General features: G+C 46.0%; 1 protein-coding gene and 2 long non-coding RNA genes across 4 annotated transcripts; 1 reads left to right on the forward strand and 2 right to left on the reverse strand.

The window, feature by feature from the left end:
• Positions 1-2,311: 2,311 nt before the first annotated feature.
• Positions 2,312-6,123, reverse strand: LOC120887294 (uncharacterized). Its single transcript, XR_005730466.2, has 2 exons — positions 5,973-6,123; positions 2,312-5,061 (listed from the first exon to the last, which is right to left on the reverse strand). It is a non-coding gene; the product is annotated as an uncharacterized LOC120887294 (long non-coding RNA).
• On the forward strand, positions 5,305-7,998 carry Znf688 (zinc finger protein 688). Of its 2 annotated transcripts, XM_005323855.5 has the most exons (3): positions 5,312-5,812; positions 6,118-6,231; positions 6,865-7,998. In XM_005323855.5, the coding sequence occupies exons 1-3, from the start codon at positions 5,617-5,619 to the stop codon at positions 7,380-7,382; spliced, it is 828 nt and encodes a 275-aa protein (XP_005323912.1). In that variant the 5' UTR covers positions 5,312-5,616; the 3' UTR covers positions 7,383-7,998. The 2 variants fall into 2 exon arrangements, with proteins under 2 accessions (XP_013213337.1, XP_005323912.1); XM_013357883.4 differs by lacking the exon at positions 6,118-6,231 and having other exon boundaries at positions 5,305-5,812.
• Positions 7,999-15,137: 7,139 nt separating this feature from the next.
• LOC110597986 (uncharacterized) lies at positions 15,138-16,168 on the reverse strand. Its single transcript, XR_002483777.3, has 2 exons — positions 15,732-16,168; positions 15,138-15,378 (listed from the first exon to the last, which is right to left on the reverse strand). It is a non-coding gene; the product is annotated as an uncharacterized LOC110597986 (long non-coding RNA).
• Between the last annotated feature and the right edge of the window lie 2,393 nt (positions 16,169-18,561).

The following is an 18,561-nucleotide window of genomic DNA, read 5'->3' on the forward strand; positions in this document are numbered from 1 at the left end:
TGAGGAGTCGGGGTGTCTGCGGCCCGCGCAGAGGGCGCTGAACCCGGACGTGATGCGGGAGACCTACGGCCACCTGGGCGCGCTCGGTGAGGCCCGGTGATCCTGCCAGGACCCCACCGAAAAATCTGGAGCAAGTGGGGATTGGTGTTCCCACAGGCGAGTGGGCAAGTGGTGGGGCCATGAGAAAGTGGCAGCATCCGCCTCTCCCGTGGTGGCCAGCCGGCCTGTCCCCTGTCTATACCCGACAGAGTGGTGGTGGCGGATCGAACAAAGGACACCTATCGCTGGGTGTGGTAGCTCACACCCTAGTCCCAGCCGCTCTGGGGCAGAAAGATGGCTTGAGTCCAGGAGTTTGAGAAGCTAGTCTGGGAAACAGCCAGACCCTGACTCAAAAATAGAGAAATAAGGAGACTCATTTCTTCACTTTGCACCAATGACCACAATGAGCGCAGGGAGGCACCGTGCGGCAGAACTCAGGCCATAAAACCTGAATGTAACCATGAACAGGTGGGATGGCAGAAGTCTTACCTAAAGCCAGAATGCATTGCAGCCATAACAGCCAGTGGAGGCCAGAAAATAGAAATTGATTGAAAAGGCCCTAGTATTTTCTATAGTGAGGAACATTAAACAAGAATGTGAGGTTGGGCCTGAACTTGGGCAGGCAGGAGTGCCGGCCAAGAGTGGCTCCAGGGCCAGTGGGTCTTATTTGTTTTCTCCAGTGACCAGCCCCAACCTCGGCAAGCAGTCTTCTGGCATCTTCTTGCCTGACTGCAACAATGTTCCAAGTGGGAGGATGAAGGTATCTGGCACTGACAGTCCAACTCTACTAGCCACCAAGATGACCCATCTTGACTAAAACGCAAAGAGGAAAACACTGAATCTAGGAAGCAGAGGTTACAACCCAGGGAGACCCTGGGTGATAGATGATGAGGCCCAGTTCAGTCTGGAGAGAGGAATGAGGCTCAGGGAAGGAGGTTTCCAAAGGGGGAAATATGGATTTGAGAGCTGATGCTACTATCCTTAATAATTTGGAACAACTTAAAGGAGAAGGAGTAGATAACACAAGGAGGGGAGGTAATTAGAAGTCTCAAACAATTGAATAAGAAAGGAAACAACAAGCACATACAGAGACTATATACAAAGATTTCATTAAGTGTGTTGGGAATAGAGGTGAGAAAGGGGCTGGAATCTAAAGCAGCAAGTATGGAGAAAGATTCTCTCCTTGACCAAACTGAGCAATTTCTCCATTAGCTCAGCCTTGTACTATAAACACTGACATAGTTTCTAACAGCTCCAGACCACACTCACAGGGTGATCCCCCCAACCCCTTAAAAGTTCCTGCCTGAGAAAATTCAAGGCTGCCAAAAGAATCTACTGTGGGCTGGGGATGTGGCTTAAGCGGTAACACGATTGCCTGGCATGTGCGCTGGGTTCGATCCTCAGCACCACATAAAAATAAAATATAAAGATGTTGTGTCCACAGAAAACTAAAAAATAAATATTAAAAAAAATTCTCTCTTTCTCTTAAAAAAAAAAAAAGAATCTACTGTGTGTTCCAGCCAACATCTGGAGACAGGGGACTTTCGCCCAGCCTTTGTGGGAGGGAAGGAGCTTAACTTTAATAAGCATCAGTTAAATCTTGTTAGCAAACCCAGGCATGTTTCACATGGACCAGCAGCCCCTTCCTGATCCCTTCATTCCCCCTTTAAAGTGCTCAGTGGCAGCTACACAAACCAAAGTTGAGTTCAGCTCACATTGGGCTCCTTTCCTCACTGCAGTAGTGTATTACAGATTAGAATCTATCTTTACTACTTTTTTTTTTTTTTAAAGAGAGAATGAGAGAGGGGGACAGAGAGAGAGAGAGAGAGAGAGAGAATTTTAACCTTTATTTTTTCTTAGTTCTCGGCGGACACAACATCTTTGTTGGTATGTGGCGCTGCTGAGGATCGAACCCGGGCCGCACGCATGCTAGGCGAGCGCGCTACCGCTTGAGCCACATCCCCAGCCCTATCTTTACTACTTTAGTACATAGTTTTGATTTGTGATAGCATCACAGCAGGATGCCCTAGATAATGACAAAAATTGGTATATCAAAAAACAGCAGCCAGCACATAGTCCCAGCATCCCAACAGTTTTAGGAGGTTGAGGTAGGAGGTTTGAAAGTTAGAGGCCAGCCTCAGCAATTCAGTGGGACCTTGTCTCAAAATAAAAAGGGCTGGGGTGTAGTTCAGTGGTAAAGTGCCCCTGGGTTCAATACCCTGTTTACCACCCCACCCCCACCCCATCAAATTAAAATTCTAAAAGAAACAACTCAGAGCATTAAAAATGTATTGACCCAACGTGGGAAGATGAAAATGTTCTGGAGATGGTTGGAGTAATGGTTGCACAACGTGAATCTACACTTAAAATGGTTAACTTTGTTACATATTATCACAATTTTTAAAAAAGAGAAGTGAAATCCTAATATGTGCTACAAAATGGATTTACCTTGAAATTAAGTAAAATAAGTCAGATTATGGGGCTGGGGCTGTAGCTCAGTGGTAGAGCATTTGCCTAGCATGCATGAGGCACTGGGTTCAATCCTCAGCACCACATAAAAAAATAAAGGCATTCTGTCCATCTACAACTACAAAAAATAAAAATAAAAAAAGTCAAATTATAAAAAAGGGCAATTATCATATGACTCTATTTATAATAATGGTTGCATAACATTGTAAAAGTATTAAATGCTGCCGGACTGTAAATGATTTAAAATGATTAAAGTGGCAAATTAAACTACCAAACTGAGCTGGTACAGTGGTGCATGCCTATAATCCTATAATCCCAGCGGCTTGGGAGGCTAAGGCAAGAGGATCGTGAGTTCAAAGCCAGCCTCCGCAATTTACCAAGGCCCTAAGCAACTCAAGTGAGACCTTGTCTCTAAATAAAATGGAGGGGGGTGTGGCTCAGTGGTTAAGCACCCCTGGGTTCAAACTCCAGTACAAAAAAAAATAGAACTGGACACTTTAAATGGGTGGATTGGGGCTGGGGATGTGGATCAAGCGGTAGCGCGCTCACCTGGCATGCGTGCGGCCCGGGTTCGATCCTCAGCACCACGTATAAAACAAAGACGTTGTATCCACCAATAAATATTAAAACTCTCTCTACTCTCTCACTCTCTATAAATAAATAAATAAATGGGTGGATTGTACAGTGAGCAAATTGTATCTCAATAAAGTTGTTAAACAACAACAAAAAAAACCCCTATACACAAATGTTCATAGCAGCACTATTCACAATAGCCAAAGGTAGAAATTCAGATGTCCATCAACTAATGAATGGATAAACAAAAATGTGGTCTCTACATACAAGAGGATGTTATTCAGCTATCAAAAGGAATGAAAAACAATACTGATAAATACTACAACGTGGCTGAACCTTGAGAACAATATTCTAAATGACAGAAACCAAACACAAAAGGTCATGTGGTTGTAGGTCAGTGATACAGCGCTTGCTTTGCATGCATGAGGCACTGTTTGATCCTCAGCACACATAAAAATAAATAAATAAAAATAAAGATATGTGTCCATCAACAATGAAAAAAAAAAGGCATGGTATGAATGAATTTATATGAAATATCAAGAAAAAGCAATTCCATAGAGACAGCAGATTTGTGGTTGTCAGGGGCTGGGTGGGGAAGGAGAGGATGGAAGAGGCTGCTAAATGGGTGGGATGTTTCCTTATGGGGTGATAAAAACACCAAAGTGATGATAGTGGTATATTGTGAATGTCCTTTAAGTACCACAGAACAGGAAGGCTTAAAATGGTTAGTCTATTTTATCTATGTATTTTACCACAATAAAAGTTTTGACTGTATGGGAAATAAGTTCTGGTGTTCTGCAAGGCATGTTAACTCCAGATAATGATAATTGTACTGTATGTTTCAAAAAGAAGAATTCTTCTTTCTAGGTTTTTTGAAATATGCAGTACAATAATTCACTGTTGTGAATGTTTTCACTACAAAGAAACAATAGATACTTCAGGGGATGGATATGCTTATCCTGATTTGAATATTACATAATGTCTACATGTATCAAAACATCAGACAGTATTCCCCAAATGTGCAATATTAACGTGTCAATTTTAAAAAGTGGGGCTGGGGTTGTGGCTCAGTGGTAGAGCACTACAACTAAAAAATAAATATTAAAAAAAAAAAAAAGAGACTGGAAAGGGTACACAAGGAAACATCAGAGGTGACATCCATGTCCCAATCTTGTTTTGGGTAACAGTTTCATTTGTTAAAACTCAAGGAATCTTACATTGAAGATCTGGGTATTTTACTGTATGTACATTATAACTCAAATTAATAAAGAGTTAGAAGTAGTTTCCTTCAAGAAATGGGGGTTGTGGCTCAGTGGCAGAGCACTTGCCTTGCTCACGTGAGGCACTGGGTTTGATCACATCATCACATAAAAATAAATAAAGATATTGTGTCCATCTATAAGTAAAAAAAAATTAAAAAAAGAAAAGAAATACGGGGAGTTTAAGGTACTCCTCTTTACATAACAAACCTCGTTATATTATTTTTTCTTTTGCAGTACTGGGGGTTAAACCCACCGGTGCTCTACAACTGAGTTACATCCCCAGCCCCTTTATTTTTTGCTTTGAGACAGGAGCTCGCTAAGTTGTTGAGGCTGGCCTCAAACTTGCGACCCTCCGGCCCCAGCCTCCTGTGTATCTGGAATTACAGGCGTATCCCAGAGCCAGGGCAAGCGGAAGCTCGCATATACAAAGTGTCCTGTTGGCTCCGCAGCTGTAAACACGTACTGTTTTCTACCTGGACTGCCGTACCCAGGTTTTGCCACAGTGTCTTCCCGCAAGAGCTGGGGTCCAGATTCTAGATCCCGCCGCCGAAAGGCACGGGGGAAACCGTGGAGGACCAATTCTCAGGCACCAAAGCCGCCAAAGTTCTTCTTGAGCTCCAGTTGGCCACGGAGGATTCAGGCTCTGTTTCAAACGCCCCGCCGATCCGGACCAATCACAGCGCAGCTTCTTCCTGCGGTTACAGCCAATCATCAACCGCTGTGTGTTGGGGGTAAAGAGAGGTGGAGTGAGCTGCGTCCATCTTTCTTGAGGGCAAGAAAATTTTCCTCGACTTTCCAGTCAGTCCTCCTGCCACACCAAAAGAAGGGGCCCCGGGGACAAGGAGGGCGGGGAAAACTCCTGAAGCAGCCATTATATTTAAGGGCAAATGAGATGCTGATGCCAGAGAAGCCAGAAAGCGCCATATTTGATATGCTTAAAAGAAACGGCGCCCTCAAGAACAACCAGTGGTAACTGAAGCCAAATTGTCGCCATATTTTCTGAAGGCACCTTCCGGGTCCTTTAACCCGGGTGTCTATGTCCAAGCGGCCATGAAGTGAATAAACACCAAGGAGTTTTATTTGTCCCCATCCCCGAATCCCTAGTAGCCAGTCCCTACTATTTCGGTTCCCATTCCCGGCAGCGTTCGGACGCCGAGGCTGGGCGGGGCCCGGGCCTGGGCAACCCTTCCCGTGTTCGAAGAAAGCTGAGGCCAGGAGCCGGGAGGCGGTGGCCTCAGGGACTAGGCTGCCGCTACTCGGGGTTGGAAACCCCATGGCGCCGCCCCCAGCCCAGCTCCTGGCGCTGAGACCCAGGGACACCCGGCCAGGTTGCAGGGAGCCCGGGGCCGTGAGCTTCGCGGACGTGGCCGTGTACTTCTCCCCGGAGGAGTGGGGGTGTCTGCGGCCCGCGCAGAGGGTGCTGTACCGGGACGTGATGCGCGAGACCTACGGCCACCTGGGCGCGCTCGGTGAGGCCCCTGGCCAGAGCCCCCCTCCTTCACCGGGTTTCCTGGGGGACATGATACAGAAGGACCCAGTGGATCGTGAGCCCTCACCCCGCACTAGTCCACCAACGGCGCCAGCCACCTCCCATTCCCGGGGCTTCAGGTACTCCCCCGGGAGTCCTACCCTTCCGCATCCGCTTCATCCAGAGCATTGCAGACTCTGTCCAGGTTGAGCATAAGTTCTGAGGAGGTACCCTCACTGTGGCAGGGGGATGCCATCTTCCAGGACAGCCTCTCAGGCCGGCACTGTGATCCCTGTTCTCTCCCAGGATTCCCAGGCCCTAAACCAGCCCTCATCTCTTGGATGGAACAGGAGAGTGAGGCTTGGAGCTCCGCCGCCCAGGATCCTGAGGAGGGGGAAAGCCTGGGAGGAGCTCTGAGAGGTGAGGGGTTGTCCCAGGTCTCCTCCCACCACCCCCCCTTGATACTCTTCCTAGCAAAGTTTTCTTTCAGGTCCTCAATCCCAACATCTCTAATGAAAGAACCAACCTATGTTGGATACTAGAAGAGGAAAGAAAGCAGACCTAGTACAAAGTTTGCAGAACTTGAGTCAGTAGTCATGTTGACGCCAGGAGCCCAAGTCCAAGACTCAGGTTTCCAAGTCCCTCTGATAGAAAGCACCATTCTCCCCTTTTCAAGCACAACTCAAATGTCCTTAACAATGGAAGTGGCTTCCGGTCTACTTTTCACATTTCTCAAGCAAGGCAAAGTGGTATCAGAGAAAATACTGGTAATTGATTAACTTGGGCCTTTTCCCCTCATCAACCCCAGGGAAGTGAACTGGAGCAAACTGCTGACTATGCATTATTCATTTAACTCTCCCATGGATCTTATGAAGTCAAGAAACCATTATTGTTTCCATTTGACACATGAGGAAGGAGATCTGTTCACCTTCCACCAAAGGTTAATTACTGGCAGTATTTTTTTTTCAGCACTTCATAAGTAAAAAGCAACCTATAACCTGAGATGGTTTATGCAAAAGTGTTTTAAAATGTACCTTAATACCTGTTTCCCAGGAGACATCTCAAACAAGGAGAAGTTGGAACCCAAGGAAGGTCCTGCGGCCAGAAGAGAGATGACTCCTGGGAAGGAGCAGCATGAAGAGTTAGTTAAACACAACCCTGACTGCACTACTAGCAAGGCCTCTGCGAGAGCACAGCTGCCCATGAAAGCTGCCTGGGACCAGACGGCACGTGCACAGTCCCCAGTACCCGTGCCCAGTGTGGATGCTCAGGCAAACCAGCGGCGTCATGTATGTGCAGACTGCGGCCGCCGCTTCACCTACCCGTCGCTGCTGGTCAGCCACCGGCGCATGCACTCGGGCGAGCGGCCCTTCCCCTGCCCTGAATGTGGCATGCGCTTCAAGAGGAAGTTCGCAGTGGAAGCCCACCAGTGGATCCACCGCTCCTGCTCTGGGGGGCGGCGGGGCCGGAGGCCTGGCATTCGGGCTGTGCCTCGGGCCCCAGTCCGAGGTGACCGGGATCCACCAGTGCTCTTCCGGCACTACCCAGACATCTTCGAGGAGTGCGGGTGAGCAGCTCCCACCAGCTGGACTTCAACTTCACCTTGGCACTGACTGAACCCTGAGTCAGGGATTTGGGAACTGATATTCATCCCTTGTGCTTCCCTCAAGGATCCCTCAAGTTTCCAAACTTGTAAATAAGAAAAGTGCCTGTAAAGATCTAAACAGATTAAAACTGATACCCCTCTCCCAGTCTTCTGTTAAAAAAAAAAAAAAAAAAAGGTGGGGGTGGAGAGTTAGAGGCTGGACTTTTCTCAGTGTTATCTCAGTAGCAGGTGCAACTGAGACCTTGCCATCATCTCAGGAAACATCCACTGACTCCCTGTCTACTTCAGAGGTAAATGCTGAGGCCTGGGGAGAGAAGCCTGCAGGAACACATGGTCCCCCAGGATGTAGGGCAGGTGGACTGGTGCATGAGTACCTGATGCATGTGGCCTAAATCTGTTCTCTAAAAAATTGCCCCAGGGCACTTCTGGTAAGTCATATGCCCTTCCTGAGCCTCAGTTCCCTCATCTGTAAGAGGAAGGTTAATATCTACCTCAAAGGGTTGCTGTGAAGATTGAAAGTTTAACAAGATAATATGTATGACATAGTAAATGTGCAATAAACATTTGTTGAAAAGACTGAATTATTGTCAACATTTTACACCTTACAAAGTGTAAAGAAGAGTTGGTTGTGGTGGTGCACATCTGCAATGCCAGCTATACCAGCTACTTGAAAAGCTGTGACAAGAGGAAGTCAAGTTTGAGGCCAGCCTTAACAACTTAGCAAGGTTGGAATGTGGAAGAAAGTGATTGGTGCACCACCTAACTCAGCCTAGCTGATGATAAGCCAGGAAATGCTGCAGGGAGAACTGTCCTTGCTTACCATGGCATGAGGAAGAACTGGTGTGGGGAGAGGTTCTCCAGCAGAGGAAGCAGCAAAGGAGGCTTGTTTCACAAAAATGATAGAAAAGGGTCACAATATGGGGCGAGGTTAAGAGCACTGGCTCTAGGCAGACTGGGTTCAGCTTCTAACTCACCTGCTCTTTGCTAGGCAATCCTGGGCAAATCATTGCTTGCCTAAGTGCATCAGTTTCCTTGTCTCTAAAAACCTGGAAATAACAACACGTATCTCATAAGATTGGTATAAGGAGCCGGGTGTGGTGATGCATGCCTGTCGTCTCAGCAGCTAGGGAAGCTGAGCCAGGAGGATTGCAAGCTCAAGGCCAGCCTCCTCAACTTAGTGAGGCCCTAAGCAATTCAGTGAGACTCTGTCTCTACATAAAATATAAAAAGGGCTGAGGATGTGACTCAGTAGTTAAGCGCCCCTAGGTTCAATCCCTGGTACAAAACAAAAGAAAAACACCAAACCAAACCAAAACAACAACAACAAACAAATTGGTGCCAGGAGTCATCCTTGAAATGTGTGTGAACCCAATCATCATGGAAGCCACTAGGTAGGAAAGTCTGGAATCTGGGAACTCCCAGAGGCACTCATGCTGGTTCTGAGACTGCCCAAAACATGGAAATTCCTACTTAGCTCTGCCAGGTTCAGCACTGCTCTGGAATTGGGGTGACCTGCTGGAGCTACATAGCCACACAGCCTCTCAGAGATGGGTGTAACTTGCCAAGATGCCAGTCAATCTGTTTGCTGCAAATCCCCTGCCACAACACTCCCTCACTGAAACCTTATCCCCTGCTTTTGATGTTCTCCCTTAAACAAAGGACCAGAGCCATTTTCTAGTCCTTCAGTTCCAGCTCCTAACAGGACTGGAAGACCTATCAGGTGCTTTGCTTTTTAAAACTAATTTCTGGCTCTGGGTCTCTTAATTCTTCACTAGTTATTTAAGACTTTCATTTTCTCAGGTGGCTCGTTACCTCTTGAGCAGAAAACTATACTGTCAGGGTGCTGGTCACCCTGTGATAAATTGGTATAAAGATTACAAATAGGTGCTGGGGCTGTAGCTCAGTAGTAGAGCGATTGCCTAGCATGCATGAGGCACTGGGTTTGATCCTCAGCACCGCATAAAAATAAACAAATAAAATAAAGGCATTCTGTCCATCTACAACTACAAAAAAATAAAAAATAAAAAAGATGGGCTGGGGATGTGGCTCAAGCGGTAGCGCGCTCGCCTGGCATGCGTGCGACCCGGGTTCGATCCTCAGCACCACATACCAACAAAGATGTTGTGTCTGCCGAGAACTGAAAAATAAATATTAAAAAAATTCAAAATAAATAAATAAATAAATAAATAAATAAATAAAAAAGATTATAAATAATGGAGTCTTGTGCATTAGTGGTTTTTTGTTTTGTTTTTATTTGATTTGTTTTTGTTTTGCAGTAGTAAGGATCAAACTCAGGTCCTTGCACATGCTAGGGAAATGCTCTACCACCAAGCTATACCCCTAGCCCCTACTCCCTTTTTTGGTGGAGTCTCACTACTGTGCCCAGATTAGTCTCAAATTCCTAGAGTCAAGCAATTCTCTGACCCAGCTTCCCCAGGAACTGGCTTCACATTAGTGTTTAATCAACATTCGTTATTGTTATTATAAAATAATATGTGGGAGGACCTTGAAGAGACTTGGGCAGGTCTTCTGAATCTAGGAAGGCTTCCCAGAGGAGGTGGAGCACACCGGACTTGAAGAATGACAAAGTTTTCAATAGACTAGGTAGACCTGCATGTGGAATGGTCAGCAGTTCCACTTGACTAAAACATGAAGACCTGGGAGTGGAATAAGGGAAAACATGCAGCTGAGGGATGGGGTCATGTTTTAGTCAGCTTTGTGTCACTGTGACTGAAAGACCCAAAGAGAACAATGTAGAGGAGGAAAAATTTATTTTGGCTGAAAATTTCAGAGGTTCAGTCCATGGCTGACCAACTCCATAGCTCTGCCCCCAAGTGAGGCAGAATGTTAAGGGAAGGGTCTGGTGGAGGACAGCAGCTGAGACATGACAGCCAGGAAGGAGAGAAGGGGAAGAGGGAGCAGGGGAGAGAAAGAGGGAGAGGGAGGGAAGAGGAAGTGTTCTGTTCAGGTTCAAAGTATATATACCCTAAAGTTAAGCACCCAGTGACCTATATCTTGCAGCCACATCCTACCTATCATTATGCTGCAGGGACGAACGAGGTAAGGCACCGAAGATAGCAGGAAACACTTTTATTTGGCTGCAGCCAGGTTCAGAGGGTAAAGCCTTTGCTGTAATCAATCAACCCCCTGAACCCCGAGTTCAGGGAGTTTCAGAGTTTTATACCCAGCATGTAAGGGGAGGGGCTCAGAAGTTCACAGTCTGCAGAAGTTCACATAAAAGCAGCTTTTTCTTTCACAATTTTGGGCAAGTTAACCTTTCAAGGACAACACCTGAGAAGGGGAGAGCTTCTTCTCCCCTTCTTTTCTCCTCCTGCCAGCTGTTACCATGGAGCCCAGTTGTAAACTTATCTTATCTTAAAAATGTAGACATCTCTGTGAAGTCTAGCTCAAGGGCAGAGGCCTTGTTTGCACATTTCTTCAAAGCACTATGCTGGATATTGAAAGGAAAGTGACCACAACACTCGGAGCAACCAAGAGATCTTTATTGCAGCTGTGCAAAAGAGGAGAAAAAGAGACAGAAAGAAAGAGTGGGGAAAGAGAGAAGAAAGGGGGGGGGAGAGCAGAGAGAGACAGAAGAGGAGAGGAGAGAGGGAGAGGGAGAGCGAAGCAAGAGAAGAAAGAGCAAGAGCAAGAGAGAGGGGCCCAGCAGGAGGGAGTTTGTATAGCCCAAATCTAATGGGGTCTCTGAGTCTGCAAGCTGCCTTGTTGGCCTTCAGTGATTGGATCATACAGTAGTGTCATATTCTGCCTTCAGGCAGACGCGGTAGGGGCTAGATGTGGGTTTCCGTTGCACCAGACAAGTGGGGGTTGAGTGTTCAGCCTTGATGCAAACAGGTGATAAAGGACCAGACAGAGGGGGGTTTGAGTGCGTGGGTTATCCTGCAGCTAACATTCGTTCAGCCTGCCCTGCAGAAAACTTACTTCAGCCTGCCCTGCACCTAACAGATATGTTTGAGAAAACTAATAAGGGGTGTCCAGCACCTGGAGTGCTGGTATCTTCTCACCCAGTGGCCAAGTAAAATAGGTCGGCAGGAAAATAGGAAGTTTATCTACACTGAACTCTTTTGCAGAGACTCTTTTGCTGAAAGTCCTAAAATCAGTCTGGGTGATGATTTCTAGAGAAGCCCAGCTAAAGTCTTTTCTAGGGAGAAAGAGGGTGCCACTTCAATTATAATCCAGTTAATCCACATCAGTGGATTAATCCATTGATTAGATTCAAGCTCTCATAATCTAATCATTTTACTTCTGAATCTTCTTGCATTGTTTCACACATGACCTTAGGGGACATCTCATATCTAACCTATAATAGGTCAATCTGAGAGAGCAACCCATCCCAGCAGAAGAGTCTGAAGTTTATTTTGCAGGTACTGAGGAACCATAGGAAGTTCTTGAACAAAAGCAGGACTGTTTGATAGGTGTTGTCAGAAGATGTCTTTGCAAAGCATGTGAAGTGAGATTTGTGGAAGAAGCCTAGACCCTACAGATCTGTTGAGGAGCCATGGGAGCTGGAGAGGAAAGGGTCTCAGGGCTGCAGGTTTTGGGATGGAAAGAGTAGGGGGTACAGGGAACAGCAAGTGAACCTTCTGAACTAGGAATGAGTTTGGGAGAGGTACAGAAAAGACACTTGTGTTTGGACCCAAGAGCAAAGTACAGATTTACAGATGGTTTGGAGAAGGGGAAGGGGCAGGTCACAGAAGCTCTGGTTGCAAGAATGCAAAGTTTGGACTTGGTTCTAAATATACCAGGATTGTGTTTGTACAGTGCTATGGATTAAATCCAGGGCCTTGCACATACTTGTCCATTGCTCTACCATTGAGCCATACTCCCCAGTTCCACCTAAACTATTTTTAAGTATACAGTACAGTGGCTATAAATACAGTCATGTGTTGATTAAGCACAGGGGTTCATTCTGAGGAATGCTGCCTTAGGCCACTTAATTGTTGTGTGAATATCATAGAGTACTTAAACTAAGAAGGATTTGACATCACCTGGCAACATAATCCCTTGGGACAGTTGTTGTACTTGCTATGGACTGAAACCTCATCATGTGGCTATACATTCAAATTGTTTTATGACTATCAAAACCATCATGGGTTGGCTGCAGATCAGTAGCAAAGCGCTTGCCTAGCATGCATGAGGCACTGGGTTCGATCCTTAGCACCACCTAAAATTAACAAATAAAATAAAGGCATTTTGTTCATCTACAATTACAACAAAAAATTAACAACAACAACAACAACAAAGAAATAAAAACCCAATCAGGCTCCAGAACTTCTTCATTTTCCCCAATTAAAATTCTGCACCCATGAAACACTGACTCCATATTCCTCCCTCCCCGCAACCACTGTCCCTTTTTGTGTGTGAAGTTGACTCCTGTATGTGCTTCTTGTAAACCACTGGGGGTTTAGGCAGCATGTTAATTAGATCTGATTTGCATTAAACAAACAAACACACTTTGGCTGCTCTAGAATGAACTACAGAAGAGGATAGAGGAAGGGTGGAGATGGAGAGTTGCAGACGAGGCTAGAGGTTAACAAGAAGCACCTGCTTCCTTCTTTGGCTAAGCATGCGGAGCATCAAAGGAGGCTGGAATGATGGTTTCAGGTTTTGGTCGAGTGAAGAGGAAGATGGAGGAGCCAGTTCCTGGTAGCCCTGGGGTGGGCTTTTAAGCCTCTAAAACTCCTGTGGGTCAATGTTTTAAGCACGGTTTGGTAAGCAGTGGATGCAGTTCTTTCCTTCCCCTCTCCCTCCCCTCCTTTCTTTTTTCAGTATTGGGGATGGAACTCAGGGCCTCAGACATGCTAGGAAAGCACTCTATCCCTGAGCTACATCCTCAGCCTCATTCTCTCTTTCTGGTACTAGGGATTGAATCCAGTGGTGCTGGACCACTGAGGTACATCCCCAGCCCTTTCTATTTTTTTTTTTTAAATCTGAGATAGAGTCTTGCTAAGTTGCCCAAGCTGGCATTGAATTTGAAGTTCTCCTGCCTCAGCTTCCTACTTGGGATTACAGACATGTGCCATTATACCTGGTTCTTTCTTTCTTCTTCCCTTTTCTTTTCTTTCTTTCTTTTTTTTTTTTTTTTTTTTGAGTAAGAGTCTCACCTAAGTTGGTCCCCAAATCATGGGCTCAAGGGATCCTCCTGCTTCAGCATCCCAAATAGCTGGGACAACAGGCATATACCACCACATCTGGCCTTAGGTTTCTTTCTGAAGACTGCCCTGTATCTTAAATATGTTAAAGGGACTCTCTAAGGGACATGGAGGAAAATTCTTATTTTTCCCCCATAGGGCATTTCGTGGGAATACCGTTCCACAGAATATAGTCAGAGAAAGCTGAGGCCCAGAGATAGAAGGGAACTTACTGAAGGTCACACAGTTGAGTCAGTGGCAGAGACAAGCCTGAAACCTAAACCTCCTGATTTCTCATTTCTTTTCACTACAACAGACTGTCACAAAGGATGGATGGGAAAGGCAAAAGGCTAGGCGCCCAGAGACCAGCAAGGAGACCCCAGACTTAAATCTGTAAGGGTCTGAATCAGAGAAGCCCACAGGGCACCTTTTGTTCCTGTCATCCTTCCTCCTAGGAAATTTCACATACCTCCTATACACATGAAACGACTTTCTTCCTCTTTTACATGACCCCTAAATATATCTTTCTTATTTACTTTTCATGGCTTATCATAGCCTATTATTTTTAGCTTTTCTTTTCAGGGTTATAGGACTGTGGAACAGTGCATGAGGCCCGAAGTATCTTTTCTGATCTCTAGGTCCCTGCTTCTTGCACTACCCCATGTTACTACTCTATCTGGCCTCAAATTCCGCTTCTCTCTGGTTGTTGAAAAATTGCCTTCTCTTGGGCTGGGGATGTGGCTCAAGCAGTAGCGCTCTCGCCTGGCATGCGTGTGGCCCGGGTTCGATCCTCAGCACCACATACAAACAAAGATGTTGTGTCTGATGAAAACTGAAAAATAAATATTAAAATTCTCTCTCTCTTAAAAAAATTGCCTTCTCAATTCTGTGTGTTCCAGCATGTGTTCTGGAGTCAGATTGCCTGGATTTCAATCCTGGCTCCACTACTCACTAGTTCTGTAGCCTTAAGAAGATAATCTCTGGTCCTTAGCTTCCTGATAAACGAGATTACCTATCTCTGAAGAGTTGTTTAATGAGTTAACCAGAAAGACCACTTAAAGTGTGTGTGTGTGTGTGTGTGTGTGTTTAAACCAGGAATTGGACCAAGGGGTGTTTAACCACTGAGCCACATCCCCAGCCCTATTTTGTATTTTACTTAGAGACAGGGTCTCACAGAGTTGCTTAGCACCTCGCTTTCGCTGAGGCTGTGTTTGAACTCACGATTCTCCTGCCTCAGCCTCCCAAGCTGCTGGATTACAGGCTTTGCCACCGTGCCCTGCAGCACTTAAAGTCTTGTACATAGTAAATGACCAATTAAGGTAAACAAATACTACTAATCTCTTTAGTCATATCACAGAACCAAGTGCAGTTTTGTAGAGTGGGCTATTATCTTCTGTCTGGAGAGCCTGGAGTTAGGAAATTCAAGGAAGTGGAGCTTTAAAAAAAAAAAAGGAGCTGGGAATGTAGCTCAGTGGTACGTTTTCCTAACATGATCAAAGCCCTGGATTCAATCCGTATCACCCACAAAAAAATTGAAAATAAATAAATGAAACAAATGAATCCTGTCATCCATTAATGCACCTAATATTTTACTCAATCATACCTAATACACTTAAAATCCAGCTCCTTTTCATATGGTCAGCAGGGGTCAGCATATTCAAAGTGTTCACGTAGCTTTTCTGGCACACACCTGGAGGAGGCAGTGTGAGGCGCTGGGAAAGGCTGAAGACCTGCAGTCACTGAAGGGATATCTGCCTTTGGCTAACAGCCGGGTTTCCGCTTTCTCTTTTCTAAGACGACGTTGAACTCCTAAGGCATTGAGAGAGATTCGGCCCAGTGTCGTAAGAGCTAGTAAATATGACTTCTGTTCAGGAATACTTAAGAAACTGATAATAAAGGAATTGAATAGGAAGTGACGTCACGGAATATTCTTTCGCACCTGGTCAATGAAATTTTTTTTTAAATTTTTTTTTAATATTTATTTTTTAGTTTTCAGCAGACACAACATCTTTGTTTGTATGTGGTGCTGAGGATCGAACCCAGGCCGCACGCATGCCAGGGGAGCGCGCTACCGCTTGAGCACATCCCCAGCCCACTGAAATTTTTAATAACATTTTAAATGAGGTTGTTTAAAAAAAAAAAAAAAAGATCGCTGGTTATACCTTCTTGCAGAACTTGAGGCGGCAGCGCGGGGCCACCAGGTTCCCTGACCCCATCTTTTTCCACTTCTGGATCACTCGCCGCCGCCCGCCCTGAGAAGCAACCGGGGCCATATTAACTATGGGCAAGTGGAGCCGCCAAGGGACCCTCAGGAACAGAGGACAGAGTGTTTCTAGGGGGAACAATCCAGGTTACTGACACCAGGTTGACATTCAAGCTATTCAGTGACTTTTTCTAAAATGAATAGAGCCTAGGACGCAGCCATCTTTTCTGAGGTCACCTTAGTTTTCTAGCCCCCGCACCACTGAGTTCGTGTAACCTGAGTTTCTCGCGGTCCTAGAGCGGACGCACCCAAAGGTATTTCCGGTCGCCGAGCTCCCTATCCCCCGCCTTGGCCCCTAGATTCCTTAGCGTCGCTCGCTCTCTGGGTTAGCGGAACTCTTTTGTTTCCCTCCCGCTGTGCCAGTGAAGAACTGAGAGGCCGTCCCACTTAGGTTACACCTCCAAATTTAACTCATCCTTCAGTGCTCTCAAATGAGGCAAGAGCATTCAGGTCCAAGGCTAGCCTCAGCAATTTAGCAAGGCCCTGTTTCAAAAAATGAAAAAAAGGACTGAGGATATAGTTCAGTGGTAGAGCGCCCTCAGTTCAATATTGGTGGTGGTGGTGGGGTCTTATGAATCCCTTCTACCCTATGCTAGAACCCTACTCAGAACCATGGCTCTGTGTCTTTTTTGTATAGTCATGAAGTTCTATACAATCTGCCCAGAAGATCTTCTAGAAACTTGTGCCAGCGAAACTCATACCTGGTGTCTCTCTCCCTCAGCTTATTGTAAACTTAGAGCAGAAACTTCATTTTGATTCAACAGTGACTCCAACACGCAGAACATCTGCCCTGAATGGAAGAGATGCTCCACTTTCATTCAATTAGTACACAGGTAGTTTTGGTCGGGGGCGGAGTGGTACCAGGGATTGAACCCAGGGGAGTTTAACCACAGAGTCACATCCCCAGCCCTTTTTATTTTTTATTTTGAACCGGTCTCACTAAGTTGCTTAGGGCCTTGCTAAATTGCCCCAGCTGGCCTCGAATTCCTGCCTTAGCCTCTGGAGTTGCTGGGATTATAAGCATGTGCAACCATGCTCCGCTATGCACAGGTAATCTTAGGATAGGTTTCTTGAGTAATGAGTGTTTTCCCCAGGATTCTTAGACCCCAAACCACCTTCATCTCTTGGGTGAAGGAAGAATCCCAGCTGTGAGGCACAGATACTCAGGATCAATAGGAAGGCAGAAACCTGAAAGCCAGTAGGGACAGTGTACTGGTTCCAGCTAGAAGAGAGGATGTTCTGTTGAGCAAGAAACATCATCTACATATTCTTTGCTGCCAGTGTTACTAATTTCTGCTGACCTGAATTTCTAACACACATTAGAGCCTGAGATTTTGACCTTCATGTAATTGGCTTTGAGGCATCCAGTGGTACCATGATCAGGCCACACTATATGAATCATTCAAACTTGAGGTCAGTGGCAAGAGTGTGAATTCAAATTTAGGTTGGAGGTGTTACACCTTTCCATCTCCACTTCCCTAAGCACTGTAATAGTTGCTCCTATGATCCATCCTAAAATGTATGATTGGCCCTACCTGGTAAGCCCCTCAATTGCCCAGCATAGTTCAGGGGTCTGGTGGCTCCCAGGGGCTAGCTACCCATCTGAATCCTTCTGCTGTTATGAAGTTTGATGCTGTTACCTAAATGTAAGTAACCCTTGGGGAGGTCCCAGAGCAGGGTGTGGAATGGAAGATAGATTTTTTTTTAAAATCTTTGTTTAAAAAAGAACTACTTTGTTTCTTTCTGAGTAGCCACTCAGAAAAAAAAAAAAGATACATTTAGAAGAGGCCAGCAAGGGAGCTAGTTGGGAGTTGTCATGAGCCCTTGGGCTCAAGAGACACTGATGTGGTTTCTGAGGCTCTAGCCAAGGCGCTCTGTATCTCAAACCTTTCCCAAACCCTCAATCTGTGCCAGGTTTCAAACACCTGGCACTCACCCAGCAACCTCATGGCTGTTCCCAAGTGTAGTCATGATTTGCCAAAATGTTCAGTCTGGCCCAGTTGGTACTGAATGGAGTGACCTTTTGCCTGTAGCACCTGTTTCTACCACAGGGAGTAACATTGGAGCAGTGTTTTGATGTCTTCCTTTAGTGGGCCATACTTCAGTCAGAGGCTTACTGGGGGACCCAATGTTGTGGTCCCATGGCCCTTAGGGGCTCACCTCCAGAACTCTGCTCCTGGTTCTTCCCTAGAAGGGTCCAGACCCCCCATAAGTCTTCCTAGTCCTGTGGGTGATGAGTCACTCAGGGAGTGGGCACTGAGAGGTGACAAAATGCCATTGCTCTTAAGGGAAGTTTTCAATGTTCTCTGTGTCCTTCTGGGGCCTGAGAGACTGGGAGAACCAGGGCTGGGGTGTAGACCCTTGGGAGCAACTCTACACCCTCACCCTTTCCAGCCCACTCTTCAGTCAGTCTTCCCTGCCCAAGCTCTTTTGTCTCCTCCTCCGTCTGCTGTGATCAACTCTTTATTTGCCCAGCTACCCTGGGTGTGGAGAAAAGCATCCACTAAGCAAAGTGTCAGGTGAAAGCTTCACAGCAGACTTGTTGAAGAGATGAAGTCTTCTCATGAAGCACTTGAAATGCTGTGATTGATTTAGCCTGCCCAGAGAAAAATACCAAGTCTCCCTAGGGCAGGGTATGTATGAAGGCATGTGGGAGCAGAGCTGGCAGTCAATAAATGAGAGGGAGGGCTGGGGCTGTAGCTCAATGGCAGAGCACTTGTCTAGCACAT

The sequence above is a fragment of the Ictidomys tridecemlineatus genome, chromosome 10 (genome assembly GCF_052094955.1).
Source record: "Ictidomys tridecemlineatus isolate mIctTri1 chromosome 10, mIctTri1.hap1, whole genome shotgun sequence".
Classification (NCBI taxonomy): Eukaryota; Metazoa; Chordata; class Mammalia; order Rodentia; family Sciuridae; genus Ictidomys; species Ictidomys tridecemlineatus.